The sequence below is a fragment of the Meleagris gallopavo genome, chromosome 4 (assembly GCF_000146605.3).
Source record: "Meleagris gallopavo isolate NT-WF06-2002-E0010 breed Aviagen turkey brand Nicholas breeding stock chromosome 4, Turkey_5.1, whole genome shotgun sequence".
NCBI lineage: Eukaryota > Metazoa > Chordata > Aves > Galliformes > Phasianidae > Meleagris > Meleagris gallopavo.
The window spans coordinates 29,110,743-29,129,384 of NC_015014.2; the positions used below are offsets into that span (position 1 = coordinate 29,110,743).

The window sequence follows — 18,642 nt, forward strand, 5'->3', positions numbered from 1 at the left end:
ATCCTCATTCTCGTGTGCTTTTCAATATATGATAAACATTTATTGATGAAGGGTATGGTAGAATCAATTTTATTTACACTTTCTGATATCTCATGTTTCATAAGAAAAGTCAACAGCTGTATGAGACTGTCCCTGGGAAGATTAACTGTTTACAAGGGTACTTTATTCAGATGGATGTCATAATGCCCTCCTCAGCCTTTTCTTACAAGTTTCTGTATTAAGAATTAGACAAAAAATGCGAAAAAGTTCACTAGAATTTGCATTAGCCATTTGCAGTGACTAGCATTCATGACCATGCATCCAGCAAATAGGGGCACCGGAATGTCAAAGTGAAAGCTTTGGGAACAACGAAAAAGCATTCAGGGTAATGGTCACAGGCTGAGATGTCAGTGTATTATTTATCACTGGCTTACAGCTCTGTGAGCTTGAGCCTGCGGGGCACTCAAGTGTTGGATATTTTTTAAAGCACTCATAAACTGGTTTTTTTTCCCCTTTTTTTTGTTTCACAGGATTTTTCCATCCATTATTTCCTCAACTCTATTAATTGGTAAACATGCATCTATTTTGGATGCATTTCCTTTGGGTGTAGGTGCATTTCCTTTGACTAAACTGCTTCTAGTGAAGCCCGCAGCCAGTGTAAACAGAGGGAAAAATGCTGTGCACTGATTCTTAGGCCTCAGGGCCCGATGAGCTTCAAAGGACACTCATTTCTTTCACAGGTGCTGAGCAACTGCGTATCTCACCACTGATATAGCCTCTGCCTTTCTCAGTCTCCTGGCCAATGTTTTATGTTACCAGCCTTTCAAATAGCTATCAATGCTTCTGTAACCTGTTCAGACATTTATTAATGGAAAATAAAACTACACTATCAGATTCCTTGCTGTGCAACACTGCTGTTACAGAAAAAGAGGATGGTGTTGTGTGAGCTCCTTTCCTCGTGCCTGAGATTTTTGCTAGACGTCTGCAGCAACAGTCAGACAAAATTCTTCAAACAAAATTGCCCATCGTACAAAAATAGTGTGAGAGTTTGTAAAAAGACTTCTCTTACATTATGAGTTGCTGCTCCTCTGTCTAATCCTTGGTTTTGATCTGTGTTTTGTTGTTTTTTAAATTCTGACTGCACTAATACTGAAGCAGTTTAAAAGGATGCTGGTAATTTGCACTGTCAGGCTGAGCTGTTGCAGATTATCCCTTAAAAGCTTTAAGATAGATTGACCCTGCCAGTTTTTGGTCTTGGAGCATACCTCTATTTCAGATGCTTGAAAGCATTTGAAGTGTTAAAGATTTTGTTCAGGCGCTATGTTAGACTGTGTCAGAACAAACTCAAAATTTATCCAGAGCATTAAATGGAATTGCATTTTAATCCTTACATGTTTTACGAAGCATTCTCAACAAAGTTATCACCAAGTTGAGGCTCCTTTCTGATAGAGGCTATACAGTGGGAAAGTCACTAAAACATACATTGTAAGAATAAGGATGTACAACACAAAAACATTTATAAATATAAACAGTCACTTGTAAAGAGAGCTCAATTTGAATAGAAATTAGTTTTTGAAAAATTTATTGCACTTAGAATATGCTGGCATTTATCATCTTTTTACGTACTGTATTAAGAGGTGAAAGTTTTCAACCTGTTTAATTTGCTAAACGCTGGCGTCTCTTTCCCACCAGGGTTCTGTTGGAGTGCCTGGTGTTCCTGGGAAAGACGGACAAATGGTGAGTTCACTTGACTTTGTCAACATAGCACCTATTTGTGTCACTGATTAAAGCAACTCAAGGCTCGTTCACATGGTCAATTTACAGAAGAACCTCCAAGGTTCTAATTTCAAATCAGTCTCATGGAAAAGACTATAAAATCTGATTTGTGCTCTGAAGTTATTTTTTCTAGTTTTAGTCAGTGAATGGTTACTCCAAAAGTCTGATGTTCAGACTTGGTGATGACTGATAGATATCCATGTAAGTGGTGTATGACTTTATTCAGAATACTTATGAACTACATTTTTTCTACAGCTTATTTTGGTTTAATTTCTGTTAACTCAGTTCCATGATGCAAGTGGTTATGTTTATGTGCTTGTACTGTGGCAACATTGTTAATACAAGCCAAAAATAGAGAACGATTAGACTGGAAAAGCAGGTAGAGAATAATATAAAATCAAATTTGGGAATGAAAATGCAGAGAAATTATTAAAAAAGAAATAGTCTCGAGTGTAACTGGGAGGAGATGGTAACTCAGTAAAGTCAGTGTTATGTTTCACTGAGCTGACTCCTAGTCTGGGACAGTGCTCCATAAGGAGCAGCAGGGCTCTTTCAAAGCCCTGCTAAGGTTTTTTGGCAAAGCTGTGTGGTGAAGTTTTTAAATAATATCCCTCCCTGGCTGCAAACAGTATTATCCATCTGTTGTTCTCATAAGCACTAACATTAATAGTGAACTTGAAAAGCACTTGCAGGGAATACCAAAAGGAAAATGATACTATAGCTTGTTCACTGTATTTGAGAAGTAAGCAATGGTAGTGTATAAAGAACATATTACACATAGGGTGCTCAGAAAGTAATGCCTCCGTGGAAACTATAACAAATAAGAAGTGCACAAAAACACTATTTGATAGAGCAAATTCTCAGCTACAAAACACTATTTTTCAGCATAGTCTACACTGTTAGCTATGCATTTTTGCCAACAATGAACAAGAGCCTGCATGCTGCGCTCATACAAATCTGCACCAGTGGAGATGACCCGCTATTTCACAGTGGCAATGACAGAGTCATTGCAAGGAAAATGTTGCCCATGCTGTCCGTCATTCATTGGCCCAAATAGATGAAAGTCAGAAAATCCCAAATCTGGACTGTATAGTGGGATTGGCAGGACAGTTCAGCCAAGATGACCAATGTGCTCCACAGTCTTCACACTGGAATAGGGTCTGCTGTTATTGTATTGCAAGAGAAAGGTAGTCTTCTTAATTGGTCTGACTGTGGAAGTTCAAGCTTCCAGTCCTTTCTTCTCCCAAAAGATAATCCGCATCCCTTTACCTGCTGAGGGCTGCATCTTCAACTTTTACTACATTGGGAATTCACATCTCACCGCTCCATGGAGCTGTTTTGACTCTGGCTTACAGTGGTGACACCATGTCCCCTCACTGGTAATAATGCAGTCCAGGAAACTGTCACCTTCAGCCTCATATTGGTTCAATAGGTAATGACAAGTTCTTTCTGTTCCCATGTGAACATTTATGGGATCCACCTGGCACAAACTTTGTGATATTCCAATATTGTTACCATTGTTTTCAGTGCGCTGAAGCCAATATTCAGTTCATTAGAGAGTTCCCTGGTCATAATCCACTTCATTCATGTTGATGAGCTGATCAAGATACTCTTCATTTGGTGATGTAACATGTGCATGGCCATTGGGAATGTGGCTTGTCTTGCATATCACTGCCACTGCTGCTGAAACGCACCACCCACTCAGCATTTCACTGTGCTCACATCCACTGTCCGGTCTCCATAAATGCTCAGCAAGCATCAATAAATGCAATGTTTTTGCATGGAGGAATTCAGTGACACATTTTTGCTTCATACATGCTTCCATGTCAGACTATTCAGTCAGATTGCCCCTCTGCTGCCACCTGTCTCACGGCAACAACATGGAATAGAATACTGGTGGGAAGGTTCAACCTCTCCTGCCATCCACCAACATCCACCTCTGATGTCGTGGGCCAACAAAATAAAATAGGAGGCATTACTTTTGGAGCAGCCCTCTTTCTGCCTTCTTCTGCCTCTCTCCCCAAGAGCCCTTGAGAAAAAGGCACTAAGGTTTTTTTAAATAATTCCATTTAATTGTGCTTTCCTAACAGTAAGCTTCTATTATTGTAATATATAACCTGCATTTTAACAGTGGCTAGAGGAAATGATGTAATTATGAGTAATTTCACTATAGTGATGGTAATTGTGCCATGAATCTATTATTTTTCAATGTTTATATTCAGAACATTATGACTACTGTGAACAATGACATTAAAAATAAGTTTGGAGCTAGGTATATATAACACACAGTACATTAAAAAAAATATGTTACAGAGTAAATTTGTGTTAAGTCCTGAGATTTTTCCTTGTTATTTTGGGACTCCATTTAATTCTAACATGAATGATTGAAAATAGGTGCAAGCACAGATGGTATACAGTAATGTATAGAGTTCAAGTAATTAGTGTGACTAAAATGTGAATGCACGACCACATTTTATAGCATGATTTTCTTTGTATGTGCAGAACAATGAGAGAAGAGTTACATAGTTGCAAACACATTGAATAGAAGTGATGATTCATGTTTTATCTAAGTGTTTAATGTATCATCACACCATGTCTACCCAGAAATCTTTGCCTATATGTGCAGAGAAATGGATGTCAGTAAAATAACTCAGATGTGCCAGAAATGAAAAGCTTGTCTAGTTGTGGAAGACTTAGATTTGGGGTTTGTTTTGAGATGGGTTAGGTGATTGTACATTTGTTTTATGGAGACCGCATAGACTGAATTGCAGTCATGTTTAACGGGGAAGGAAACAGATCTGAAATTGTCTTCCTAAAGCGAAAATTCAAACGCTTATTTAACTGCTGTTTATCAACTTTGAATTGCATTTAAAAAAAAAAAAAAAAACTAATTCCAACATTTGGATGTTTTTATGTTTATTTTATTCTATTTATGGCATCTAAAACAGTCATCACTTAAAGTAATAAAAAGCGTATACATAAACAATGTAATTATTTAGTGTAGATGGACTACTTCTAAATTTTAAGAAAAAAATTAATGAATTACTAAACTAAATCTAGATATCAGTGCAAAAACTGGCCAGATAAGTGTAAAATGTAGTCAGATTTGGGTGTTTTACAATTGGTAGCTAAGGTTGACTTGTAAGCATTACATTATGTGCAGAAAATGTGTTACATAAGCAGATAGAAAGTTGAGAGAATATAAGCAGATGAAAGTAGAATGTTGAAGTTTCTCTTAAAAAATAAGTTCTGTTAGCTTTAAAATAATGGTAGAAATAAATCTAAGCTGAAGCAATATTTATCCAAATTTAGTATTAGTAAGTTTAGTGCAGTCTAGGATTCCCACGCTAGTATTTTGCTACCAAAAGGTTCATTGTTCCATACTGGACAATAAAAACAGATTCTTAGTTCAGTGTTTCTCACAAGGTACAGTTGAATGACAACCAGAGTAATAATTTCAGTGTCAGACATCTGTGTACAGCCTTTTTAGGAGTCTATATACATTAAGGTTGGCCAGTACTGTGTGCTGACTGCTGGCACTCCTGGCTTTACTCAGAGAGATTAATGCTGATTGCAGACCAGTTGAACTCAACTTCAGTGTGTGATGCATCTCCTTTTAAGAAGATACATAGTTAGAAAGCTTTAAAAAAGTTGTACTATCTTGGTAGCCTTTTAATCAGCGAACTCGTTCTGCTCAGCAGCGTGTGCGGTACACGAAGATCCACATTACTATTTTTCCTTAGTTTAAAAGGTAGAATTCTAAACATGTGCTTAAAATTGTATGTGAATGCATTCCTCATCTGAGCACTGAATATCTTTCAACTGATGAATGTCGACAGTGAATTAACTTTTCCCCCACCACAAGCACTTGAATAATACACTTAGGTCATCTCCATCATATATGTGCCTGCAATTTTTCTTTTCCTTTCCCTTCACCTTTTCTTTAATTGAAATAGTAGAAAATAGGAGACGATTGACAAGTCTGACCAGTTGGTCTGGAAACTAGATCATAAATTCTGAGTACACTTAGAACGATTTTCTAATCCCTTAACGTATGAACTACTTTTCTTGGACAATCTCTAAATATTAGAGTAAGTGTAATTTTACACAACCCACCTGTTTGTGCAGGACTGTTAACTAATAGATTTCATAGCAGCAAACTTATTGTCATAGTTTCACATGTATTTTTTTCTTTCAGACCAAATCCTATGAAATATTACCAGTAGTCTTGAAAGGATGTTTACAGTCCCTGTTTGTTTCTGCATTTAGGAAACTGTAGCCACATTCTGCTTATCTTGTTGAGAAGAATAACCGGGAAGTAGCCACCTAGTAATTCTTGCAGTCTGAGAAAGTGTTATAGAATCATAGAACCACTCAGGTTGGAAAAGACCTTAAAGGTCATCGAGACCAACCATGACCTAACCATACTACCTTAACTCTAGCAACCCTCCGCTAAATCATGTCCCTGAGCACCACATCCAAACGGTTTTTAAACACATCCAGGGATGGTGACTCAACCACCTCCCTGGGGAGCCCTGCTTAACAACCCTTACTATAAAGAAGTGTTTCCTGATGTCCAACCTAAATTTACCCTGGCGCAAATGGGTTGTTACAGGGTAAACAGAAACCTATGCACTGCTTTTTTCTTCTGCAGGAATTATTTTTATTATTTTGTAAGGATGTATCAAGAACAGAATGGTAGTCAGTACAGCTCATTTTGGTTCAAGTTGTTCCATTAGTTTGACAATAGCAGTGTGATAAGTTTCAAAGAAATCTCCCTTCCTTGTTAGTAGCCATGGAGTCTGGGTGTGCATGTTGCTTACTGCTTTTCTCATGCTTACTGTTACTCTAATTCATATGTATTTCCCCATTGATATTCCACCTACTGTACTATGTCAGACATGTTTCAAAAGTAGTATTACCACATCTCTTTGGAGAAATGAAGGGTACGTACTAGCATTTATTTCAAATAAAGAAATATAGAGGAAGGAAATATCATTGAATGCAGTTCACAGATTCCCAGACAAGTTTGCAGGCCAGCTGAGTCCTGTTGAAGACTTTCCACTTAATTTCAGCTGGTAAGTGGGCCAGGAGAGCTTTCCAGTTCTTAAACAAACAACGTTAAGTTAATTTTTAGGGGGGTGAAAAGCAAGTCGAAAGGAAATAATTCAAGCCTGATTTGAAATGGAAATCACAGTAACATGTCTGAGAAACTACTTTTTTCCCCTCTGTCCTTGTTTATGTATTTTAGAGTAAAATTAGATTGAATTTAGTTTGGGGGCCTCTTGTATTTCCTTATCCTTACAACTGATTGCATTCTAGTGACTGGAAAATATAGCAGTACTGACAGGCTTTCTTCTCAGGGCGAGATGGATATCAACCAGCTGGTGTAGATGGAGTTATGAATCCCACCGAAACCAAACTTATTTCAGAACAGCGGCCTCCAGGCTGTTTTTCTGTTACAAACAAGAAAGGCCAAGGCCTCCAGCCATGTTATTTTTAGCTGCTTAATTCTGGACATGGAGGTATATACCTCAAGGGCACAGATCGCTCTGTTAAGGAGAGGTATGATTTCAACACCCTGAAATCCTTCAATATGTACTCTAGTGGCTGATACATTTTCAAAACTGATCTAAAGTAGGTTTTATGCATTCATATCAACAGCTTTTTATCAAATTGTCAGCTGAGCCCAAGCAGTGCTCTGCACTGATCAAATTCAGTTCATTGGGCAGGGTGCCGAAGGATGTGTTTTACCCAAACTAATACAGGAAAGACAGAGCTGGTCTCTCAGTGTTAACACAATCATACGGGTAATACGGGCACAAGAGGACCTCTTTGAACTACTTGACACTCCTGAACCAAGTGGCTGGTTTGAATGTATTCTTCTTGGCATGTTGGCATTTTATTTGCTCTGGTAGTTGATATTAATTGGAAGAAAAATCAAAACATTTCTGGTTCTCAAGGTGTTTTGCTGAAGACCATTCTGGAAATGATCAGAAGGATCCTGAATAGTAACTTTTTTCATAACTTTTTCAGTTGTGTATAGTTTGCTGATGTGATAGTATTTTTTCTAATTCATTCTAAGGCTCGCCTGTCGTCGGATAAATTACAGAAGCACTTACAATCATACTGAATTTAGCTGCATGATTTTGGGTGAGAGAAAGAACAATAGCACATTTGCCGGAAATTTTTATTTCCATCATTCTGAGACCATTTCTGAATTCATCAAACTGGACCTAAATAACTTCAGAAGATCATAGAAAAGAGAACAACTGGGGACTTACATGCTTAAAAACTTCAAGTGGTGGTGGTGTCCTTTTCTGCAGTAGACAAAAGTTTACTCACTACTATTATTGCATTTTTTATATTAAAATTTGGAAATGGTAGCTTTTCTAGCATTTTCTATTAGGTTATAGTTTATTTGTGTAGTTAGTCATGTCATGAAAACAGGACCTTTTGTGGGTGGTTCCATAACTGAAAGACAAGAGAAAACAACCTTATACAAAACAGAAGTTAAGAGCTGTCTTAGGAGCACTTCTAATGCAAAATTTGCGGATTTACCAGTTTGGGATTTGATTTTTGTACATCTGGGAGGTTTTGGTGGGTTTTTTGTTTGTTTGTTTGTTTTTGTTGTTTTTCTTTTGTTTGTTTTTTTACTGCTTTTACAAGTACAGCAAAATCTTTATGGATTATACCTATGTATGTCCAACCTGCTCACAGTATCTTTCCATCTTTGTAAGGAAAGAGTTTCAAGAGAATCCTCTGAGGATATTTTTGCATAAGTTCTTTGGCCTTGTGACTCTTATTTGAGGGTGCAATGTGGCTGTTGGTATCATTTTAAGTGTAGTAGTATGTCATACTTTTACATAGATACTATCAGGTTTTAGGACATTTTGTTTTAGTGATGCCTGTCCCTGAGTGATTGTTTTTGAGGATGTCCTGGCTGCATAAAGATAAGCTATGACCCCAACCTAGATGTGCTATAGACAAAATCACTCCTTAAATGGGGAAGAAGAAAAATATGCTGACTTGATTTGAAAGCTAAATGATATGCAGAAGGCAATTGTTTGTGCAGCATAACACCTTTGCTGTCAATGCTGTTAAAGAGAGACAGCAATATGAGTCAGGAAGCCATTAACCACGGCCTGGTGAATGTACAAATATATGAGATGAAAAATATAGTTTTATAGATTCTGACCCCTTGCCAAGTTTAAAAGCACTCTAATTGCAGTTGATGCATGAGGTGGTGTTTCTGAATGTCCAGTCTTCCCTTCCATGCATCTCTCCTTGAACAGCAGCATAACTGTCCTCAGCCAAAAGAGCAGCAGTTAATCTCCCAAACGCTAATCTGTGGGAGTGAAACAAACATACACAGCATTTTTTAGTTTTAATATGTACTTTAATTGAAAACAAAAAAAGCAACAACAAAAAAGTAAATAAATGGAAGGAAAGTAATTTACCATACTTCTTAACAGAAATATTTTAACTTACTTTCATGGCAAATACTAAGATTAGTGTACAACAGGAAAACTATCAATCTACTTTCCTCCAAAATGCTTGCTGCTGTTTCAGCTTGTGGCTATTTTTGGTGTTTCCTACCTGATGGGAGGTCTGACGGGGCTTTGTTCTGTTTATTTGGGTGGAATTTTTTTTATTTATTGGTTGGTTGAGGCTTTTGTTTTATTGTTTTTGTTGTTGTTTTTTTATATTTTATTTTAGGCTTTAATAGAATATTTAATACTTAAAAATCAGCTTTAGCCCTGGAAAACAGGAATTTTCCTGGGGTAGTATATAGGGTACGTTATGTGTAATAAAGTTATGTTTTGTCGTACTGCTCCTACTTGTATAGATGATAAAATCAGGTTCTAAAGCAGTGAAAGGGAAACTGTGGTTTTATACAGTCCCTCTGTGCTTCAGGGCGTTAGAAACAGGAGGATAATGACTTCAAAAGCACAAAGGTGCAAGGTCATCTCTGTGCTTTCCTTGTAGGTTTGCCTTCAGTTTTTCCCCTTCCCAGAGCTAATACCAAATGTGATAATGCCTCTGGCTAGTACTTCCAGTGATAGAAGCATACAGTTTGATGGCCATAGGAAAGTCACATATAGGCCAGAAACAGGACAGGTGGTAGAAATAGTGATTTACTACAAGGACATAGCAGCCAGAGGTTTTCAATTTTTTTTTTTTTTCCTAAGAAAGTAAGGCAACTTTTTTGTGCAGTTTTTAATCTCATTTTTTGTCATACCAATAGCTGTGTATGCATTACTTGGATATGTAAATTTTGTAGGAAGGCACAAGCTTGGGACTTTGACCTTTTGATTACCGGTTTAAGCCCCTTGAATTGTCAGCCAACTGCAGCTGTTTTAAATTGAAGGAGACAGAAACAACCTTGTTTGCAGTGTGGGATGAGGAGAAACAAGTGCATATCTATCAGTCCCTTCTGCTTCATTTTGTCAACTGGCAGTTTTCTCCAAGTGTCTTTTGGGTCAATCCTTTAGGACGCTTATGCCTAATCTCCAGCAGCTTTGAATCCTGACCGCTCATATATCAAATGCCTGTGCTACTACATCAGCCTTTGAGCTACTACAATACAAAGGAGCCTTGAAAAAGGGCTGACTCAAATAGCTTTGTAATTCTCTGTGAGTCTAATAGCACCTAACACTTTGGTGTGAGGAATAGCTCAGTAGAGTTTTACAAGAATCTCAATGGTTTTGTTCTGTGCTTTGAGACAGTCCCATAGTTGGTGACATTAAGGTGCTTTATGTTCCTTTAGTTTAGAACTCGAATGGAACCTTCTTGGAGAATCACGTTCATATATCCCTGATTCAAATATGATTCAAATATGACTGTATATGTAATAAAAAGATCTTTCTTAGTGGAAGGCTTTTTTGGAGGATCGGAACAAGCTCGTATCTCAATTCTTTTGTAACTTAAAGCAGAGAGTTGGTTCATCCTGTCTACTGAATTTGAATCCTATATAAAAATATCCACTGAGTTTCTGAATTATCATTTCTCATTTCATTACTGTACTAGCTATTGTATTGAACTTTTAAGCATTTTCTTACATTTAGGTAGCAAAAAGGCTTTTTGAGGAACTTATTTGAAGGCATTTTCTGTTCTTTTGGATGCTGCTTTAACATGCTTTCCCACCTTGAAGTGCAGTGCATTAGTGCGTAGGCAAGGGTTACAAAAAAATATGCGTATTTGTTGTGAAATTGAGGCTTACTTCCACAAAAGGACTCAGCCATCAACCCTAGATGTTTACCAGTAAGGTCTAGCCATTGATATATCATGTCTCTCAAATGATGCATGCATTTTTTTCAGTGAGTCTGGGACATAAACACCAGGAAATATCATTAAGAATTATTTGTTTTTCTATTTGTTATTTGCTTTTTGGTTTGTTTTTTTTTTTTTCAATTTAGAGAAAAAAGAAGTTTACAAGTAATTGTCATTTGTTGACTGACTTATGAAAATTACTTGCCACTCTTTAAGGTGTGGAATAATATGTCAACTACATATTAAAATATCCCAAATTTGGATCTTTAATGTTATGCTGAAGTTTTTAAAGTCTTTTAAATCTAATTTTTAGCTAGTGGTACTGGAGTGTGTAAAACTGACAAGCAAGGTATATTTAAAAAATTAAAAAGCTATCTATTCCAAACTCTTCTGTTTCTGGAATAAACCCTTTTCATTTTTCATCACTGTCTGTCTTCCTTAGGAGCAGAATGTCAAAGTCATTTAAGATAAGCCTTTCTTGCAGTATTTCTGAGTTGTAGGAAGGAGAGAAGTAATGCTAGCCTTGCTGGAAAGACTGCTTTTAAGGTAAATTGAGCAGCTTTTCAGAATCATAAGTCTCAGTTCTGTTTTCTGTTTAGCTTCACACATGCATATTTCCAGTGCCTTCTGTAAAATTATTTCTTATCTCTACAGGAGTTTAAATTAGATTTAGTCCATTTAATATGAGGCGATGAAATGATGTTAATATGTATTTCATCATGTCTTTGTTAACTGCATCTTTTTTGTGTGTTCTTAGGGAGAACCTGGTTTGCCTGGCATAGCAGGGGAGAAGGGAGCAGCAGGGCTTAAGGTTAGTACTGGAAATGGATTAAAAACAAAAGCACGCAGTACGTGAGAGCATATAGATTACAGTTGCTCTTTCCAAGCAGTGTTTATATTCTGACTGGCTTTTACTGATCTGCTCTCTCTAGTGATCAGGACTGTCAGAGGCTTTACACATTGCACCATAAAGAAGCATTATCTTCTGCTGTGCATATATAATTCCAGTCAGTGGCACTGACGCATACGCGTCCATTGCCAAGTGAATGTAATATGCCTGCAAGTGTTTGGGAATATGGAGACCTTTTCAGAGAGGCTTTGTTTATGCTCTTTACAATGTGTTTCAGGCTTCTTTTCAAGAGCTACTGTGGTCAAATCTTTGATGAATGTCAGGGTTAAGTCTTGAGCGCTGATCCTGCTATAATGGAAGTCAGCAACAGACTGCACTAAGAACATGTCTGGGCCCATATTTGATGAATCAGAGTCTCTCTTTGCATTTATTTTGTTGTTAAATGATTATTTTTCTGCTGTTTTGATATTGAATGAGTGGAATGGAACGTAAAGCTAAGAACTCTGTATAAAAGAAAGCTCGATGATGTGATCGGTGGGGCCTCTTGGAATGGGTAATGTTGAATTCTAATCCCATCAGCTGTGAGCGTGTCTTTGGTGCACAAGTGCTCCTCAGCTGATTCTGTGCATCACACTGCTGCTGACAGACACACAGGGCAGGCTCCTTACGTTTACTGACTGGCTGCTTGTCCATCAGGGATGAAAACACACCATTTGGGAGCGTGACCTTTTCTTATTTCGTATACAGAAGAAGCCAAATGGTGGCACTTAATGCTTAATTCATATGCACGACTGTAATCTTCGAGTTGCCTAGCGACTGCCAGCCATCAGAAGGGGCAAAGATAAGGCAGGGTGCATTTCTAAGCCTTCTGGATGAGTTGTCAGGGTCATGCTCAGTGCACCAATGTGAGTTTGCCATTGAGCTAGTTTCTCAAGCAAGTTATAATTTTAAAAATAATGGCCAAAAGTCATCTTTTTCTTCCAGAAAATGTTAGAAGCTGTAAAGGCTCTTTGCTCTGAATCAGTTGTGAATTTGTTTGAGTCACTTAAGGCTTTCTGTTTTTCCCATAGAGTCTCCTAAGCCATTAGTACAGTCATATGACTTTCACCCCACATTCAGCCTGTAAATTTGTCTTTCATTTATTTCCAAAATAAGGAAAACCAAATGCAGGAGTCAGCTTTGTCCCAGAAGGCCATCCCGCAAAGATATGCACCTATTCATGAAGGTTTAATCTAGAACAAAACAGGAAGAAATCTTTGAAACAAAACAAAATTCTACATACAAATCACTAATGTTTTAAAATTATGCTGAAAATGTATTGTGTATTGAGTTCTATTAAATTTATTTATTATTGCTTATTGAAGATTTTGCTGTTGGCTTTTTATCATTTGAAACAGTGTCATCAATTGTGACAATGATAATAGTACTTATATTTGGAGTTTTACTGGTGTTATTAACTTATGACTTCTCTGCTCCACTTGCTTTGATCAGGGTGACCCTGGAGAGAGAGGAGAAAAGGTGAGTCCTATTCCACCTCCTTTGCTGTTGTTCTGTTTTGGAAAGCTGTCAGTGCACTGATTCTTAGTTGAAAAATAAATAAATAAAAATGCAGCTGTAGCCTACACCTTGAGAGCCATTGTGCAGCTTTTTCTGACGTCAAATAATGCTAATACCAGTTACTCCTTCTGAGATTACTGTAGCTTGATTACTCATGGATAGAAGTGCTCATGCCTTAATTGCTGCACAGCTGAGAAACGCTGCACCTAACCATATCTAATGTTCATGTCAGAAAAAGATGAGTGATTGAATAAATGGTAGTCCAAGCATTTCTCATAACTTGATTTTGATGCTCTGTTACCTGCAGGGAGTAAAAGAATTTGGTAACAGAGTGGTAATTATGCAAACTCTAGATGATATACATCGCACAAAGACAAGATTAGCTCCATGCTGCAAAACATGGGTGTGATTTTGCCCTTTCATATAAAGATACTAGTAGGAGCACTCATGTGAGTAAACACGTGCAATCAAACAGTGCAAATCAAATTTCTGCATCTCTACAAGGGCAACCTGAGAAATGCTGAAAGCCTAATTTTGAACAGGAATCTTTACACAGACTCATATCCTGTGAATAAATTGAGCCAAGCTTTTTAAAAAGTAAGCTGCTTGCATTCAGGTGTTATTTGCTCTTGAGAAGTGCTTGGTCATGCAGCTTCAATTTTCAGCTGCAATTGAATTTCACTTCCAGATCTGTATAAATCCATGTATTACCAGCTGCAGTTCATGTATTCTAAAGCACGTTATTATCAAGGAAAATCTTGAATGTTTTTACCCCACATGTAGAATATATAACTAGGAATCTCTTTTCACAAAATCACTCCTTTTTGTTAAAATAATATTTTTGGTAGAACTCCAGTAATCCTTTGTTCATTTTCAAGCACAAAAGCAGTATAACGATATTTACCTGCACTGGATTTCTGTTACTTAAAATCATGATATTTCACCATAATCATCCATTGTATTTCCCTAAAAAATGTAGTTGTTAATGTCCTATAAGTACTTTATCATGTCAAATGGACTCAGAATGACATTCCTAGCCATTACTGTTGCACATCTCCATGATTCATCAATCTCTTAATTAAAGACTTGCTAGTTTTTTGGTAGTTACCCTTGTGTTGGTGACCATCTTATATAAAATGATCTCTGGTACAAGTCCTCTGAGAGGAATTTTACATTGAACTTTTCAGAGCAATATGACAGGCGCTGAATTGATATTGTTATTTGAATATTTTTACTGGTTGTCTGGCCAAGACCTACAAAAATGGTTGTGGCATATTTAGAGTCAATCAGTACCTTTGGTATTTTATATATTTCTTGCACTCAAGTCTCACAGGCATGTTTGGTCCTCATATATAACAGCCTTTTTGGTTTACTCTGGTGTTACTATACAACTGAATTAATAGAAATAGAAATTTTGTGTTCTAATAGACAAAACTTTTGAAGCATTTCTTTAAAAAGTTATCTTTAAAATGAGAAATGTCTGCCCAGGCATAAAGGAGTGTTGTCTGAATATCACTTTTCTTAATAACATACAACACATCAAATTTATGTAGAGAGAACCATTTTGGTGGCTATCTGGAGGGGTGAAATCAGTGAAAGTTTTCTGGTTTGTGAATCATGCATGGAAGTACTTCAAACTCAAGCAGTTTATAACGTACATCACTTGAGAATCCAATAAAAAGTATTGGAATTGGATAACTTACCTGAATTTGATTAGATATGCTTAAAATACTGAACCATCATGAAATCATTCCTTCATTTCTAAACCACAATGAATTGTGGAAGTCTGTAGATGTAGACTGTACCAACAGGAAGATAGTTATCTGAGAGTTTATGTACTTTTGTGGGTTTATATGCAACAGATATAGCAGCTATAAAAACCACACTTCCTGACCGTGTTGTGGAGAGATTGGTTACTTGGTTAATAAAATCATTTTTTAAAATATGTGTTTTCATTCCAGGGTGATGCTGGAGAAAATGGACCAAAGGGTGACACAGGAGAAAAGGTATACTACTTATTAGTAGAGAGGAAAGCATGTGCCGTAGATGTGTTTACAGTCTAACCAACTAGTGAAAATAAAAATTTGACAAAAGAAAAATGCATTTTAAACTTTCTTATTAAAAATGTTGAACAGTTTGACTGAGTTCTTTCTTATAAACAGTGGAAAAATATCACTGTTCTGTTCCTGACTTTATGTAGCAGCAGCTTTAGATCAGAATGCATCAGCATCAGTCTCTAATCATCACTCCTCTTAGCTAAAATATGCATTGTTCAGAAAATTTGGTCGCAATCTGCCCAGACTTTTGGTTCTGTGTCTGATGAGTTATACCTCTTTCTGGTATATCTTAGCTGTTCATATTTTCCATTCTCTGTTCTCTACAAAGAAAGGGGCTAAACCAATATGGTACTGAGATAGCTAACTTCCTTCCAAACAGCCAGCTAAGCAATTGAGAGTTGAAGATAAAAACTACATTTTAGAAGATTTTAGCAGATTATATCAATAACAACCTCATTTAATACCTTGTTAGCTCATTGTTGCAAAGTGCCAATGTGTAAAAGTAGCTGAAGTCATCAAAATATTGTTTTATTTAGTTTTTTATTTTATTTCATTTTATTTGAGATTTGTTCTGTACCCCTGCAGAAAAGATCAAAATTGAACTTGAGTTTTTAATTGTGTTTTACGTATACAGAGGAACCCCGCATAGTACAGGAAGAAGGACCAGTCATAATGATCTTCTCCAGCCACATAATCTTTCGTATTCTTTGTGAATATTTTTGAGTAGAGGTTGCATATGGCTTATTACCACCAATTAGGAACTCGTATGCTTCTAAAGGCATTATTTTCAGTGATTATACTTGAGCAGAAGCATAAAAGCATTCTTGTCTCCCATACAAATGTTTAATTGCATAACCAACTCAAATCAGAGTGTAGCACAAGAAGTTTGTCAGATTTATCAAAATACTAAGCAATGCATGCAAATTTCTCCGGCCCTATCATTTGGAAGCAGTAGTCAAGAACTACTCCATAAAGTTATTATGGGGTGTATTCTAAAGTCAGGTACTAAAAATAATCATTACGTATAAGAATAGTAATTTTTTTTTATTCTCAGTTCATTTATATAATACTTCCTATGTAGTCATGCCTAGATTAAAATCTTAAGAACCTTATTTAGTTGCTTAGACAAGGTATGCCAGTGAAGTCTTCTTAATCCATTTTTACAAGATTTAATAACATAATTTCTAGGAAAATATGAGATTGTTTTTAAGACATAGTCCTGTAGCAACTAAATAGAAAGTTAACTTCTCTGGAAAGACTTGGAAGTGGAGCTTCCCTTGTTGCTTTGCTTCTTTATCTGCTATGAGAGTGAGCATGCACCCATTTGTATTCCCATGCTTCACCGTGGTCTGCAATGCATGCATCTGACTGCTTGGAATCTTGTTTAAGGGAAGAAAAACTCCTCTACCTCTTTCACTGGGAAATCATTTTTTTTCATGACTATAGTGTTGTAAATATTACTGTGAGCTTCAAAATGTTTGGGATCAAATTCTGGAAAAATAGGTCATTGGGAGACTTATATTTCTACATCTGAAGAAATTTCAATAAATTTTTTTACCATCATAATACAGGATGTCTCCCAACTCTTCAAGCTTTCATGTAAGTTTCAGAGGTGCTGTGGTGACATGGAAATACATGTTGTTTGCATGGAGCTCGTTGCTCTAAGAGTAACAGCCTGGCATCCACTGCACAAATTCTTAGGACAGAATAAGCAAAACTGTGGCTTAGTTGGCCTTCGTTCTTTTTTGCCCACCCATCTTCCCTGCCTGCAAGGCAATCTCCCTCCCAGGAAAAAAAAATCTGTATCTTATAGTAGAACTGTAACTTACTGTTTCTGAAAGATAGCTTTGGTAGGAAGTTTAGGATATATTTCAAGAGATAATATAGGAACTAGCATAAAACTCGGTGTCCTTACATTACATTTGTGCTACTCAACAAGGAGTGTACTCTTTCCTGCTCTTCACTGTAGGGCAAAGATTGTGCTGTATGACCATCACATAAAATTCAGGAATTAATTTGCCCGGTAGTTGTTAATTGCATTAGCTTTAGAGAATCTAAGAAAGCCTATTACAGTCGTATTTAGTATGTTCACAAAGTAGCCTTGATGTTTTATTGTTTTTTCTCTGTGTATTTTTTTTTTTTTTTTTCTTGTTATTTGTCTTTGTTACTTTTTTCTATTTGGTTGTTTATTAATTCTAATTCTTTGAACCTAGGTTTTCTGTATTGCTTGTACTTTTTTCATTGGTGTTATAATCATCTTGAACAGTTACCCTTACCAGACTATTCTGGTATAATGCAGGATTTCAAAGCAGCTCAGAAGCCTTCCTTCTGTGTTTTCCTCTGGGTATTTTCTATCAGGGCAGGAAGTTAACACAAAAAACTCTGCCCTTTTTTTCTTGTCTTAAAAGGAGCAGTTGGAATCAAGACCAGCAAATCTACAGGCAGCCTCATTAAAGCATTATTCTTATGTTCTTATGAATGCTCTCTGCTTTCTGTTTCGGTAGCTCTGAAATGTCCAGAGTGTGTGTTACTTTACAGAACTTCACTACCAGATGAGTATTGAGAGTTTTTGTGAACTGAACACCTGTGGAGAGGAGTTCAAGACTTACTGAGGCACTATTTTTAAAAGACATTTTAAGAGATCTGCTGGAAGTGTTGTTCAGAGATGATGTAAGGCTAGTACTGGTGCAGTTCCCAGATGTTCAGCCATTTGTATGTATGCCTCCTACTTGCTTGGTTTAAAAAATAATTAAAAAAAAGCCATTTATTTTATATAAATAAATGCGGGGACCATTACACTTAAATGATAATGCTAGATGTTTAAGATATTTCATTCATAGATCACAAATTGTAAAACATTTCTTTAAAAGATTAAATCATGTTTCTGTAAAATAAATACTAAATTTTAATTTTGCTATGTGACAGAGGTGACAACTGTTTTAAACTTTGTTTGAACAGGTTCCTATTTGTACAGTTGATTTAGCTTTACTTTCTGAACTGCTGTACCCAGTGGCTATCAGAGATGCTGACTTGGGTCAGTACTTTTCGACCCATGATTTAAAAAGGAAACTGTCTTTTCTGAGTTGGCCTACTCTAAAGGCAGTATCAGTGTCAGACATGAGTTCTTAGACTTAGCCCCTGGAAACTACC

At 36.6% G+C, this 18,642-nt stretch overlaps 1 protein-coding gene across 1 annotated transcript in view; it reads left to right on the forward strand.

Moving 5' to 3' along the window:
• The first annotated feature begins 1,648 nt into the window (after window positions 1-1,648).
• Window positions 1,649-18,642, forward strand: part of COL25A1 (collagen type XXV alpha 1 chain) — a 60,046-nt gene continuing 43,052 nt past the window's right edge. The window contains exons 1-4 of the mRNA XM_031553071.1: window positions 1,649-1,716; window positions 11,786-11,839; window positions 13,370-13,396; window positions 15,397-15,441. Of these exons, the coding sequence (XP_031408931.1) occupies window positions 1,714-1,716; window positions 11,786-11,839; window positions 13,370-13,396; window positions 15,397-15,441 (129 nt within the window). The 5' untranslated portion in view covers window positions 1,649-1,713. The remainder of the gene's footprint in view (window positions 1,717-11,785; window positions 11,840-13,369; window positions 13,397-15,396; window positions 15,442-18,642) is intronic.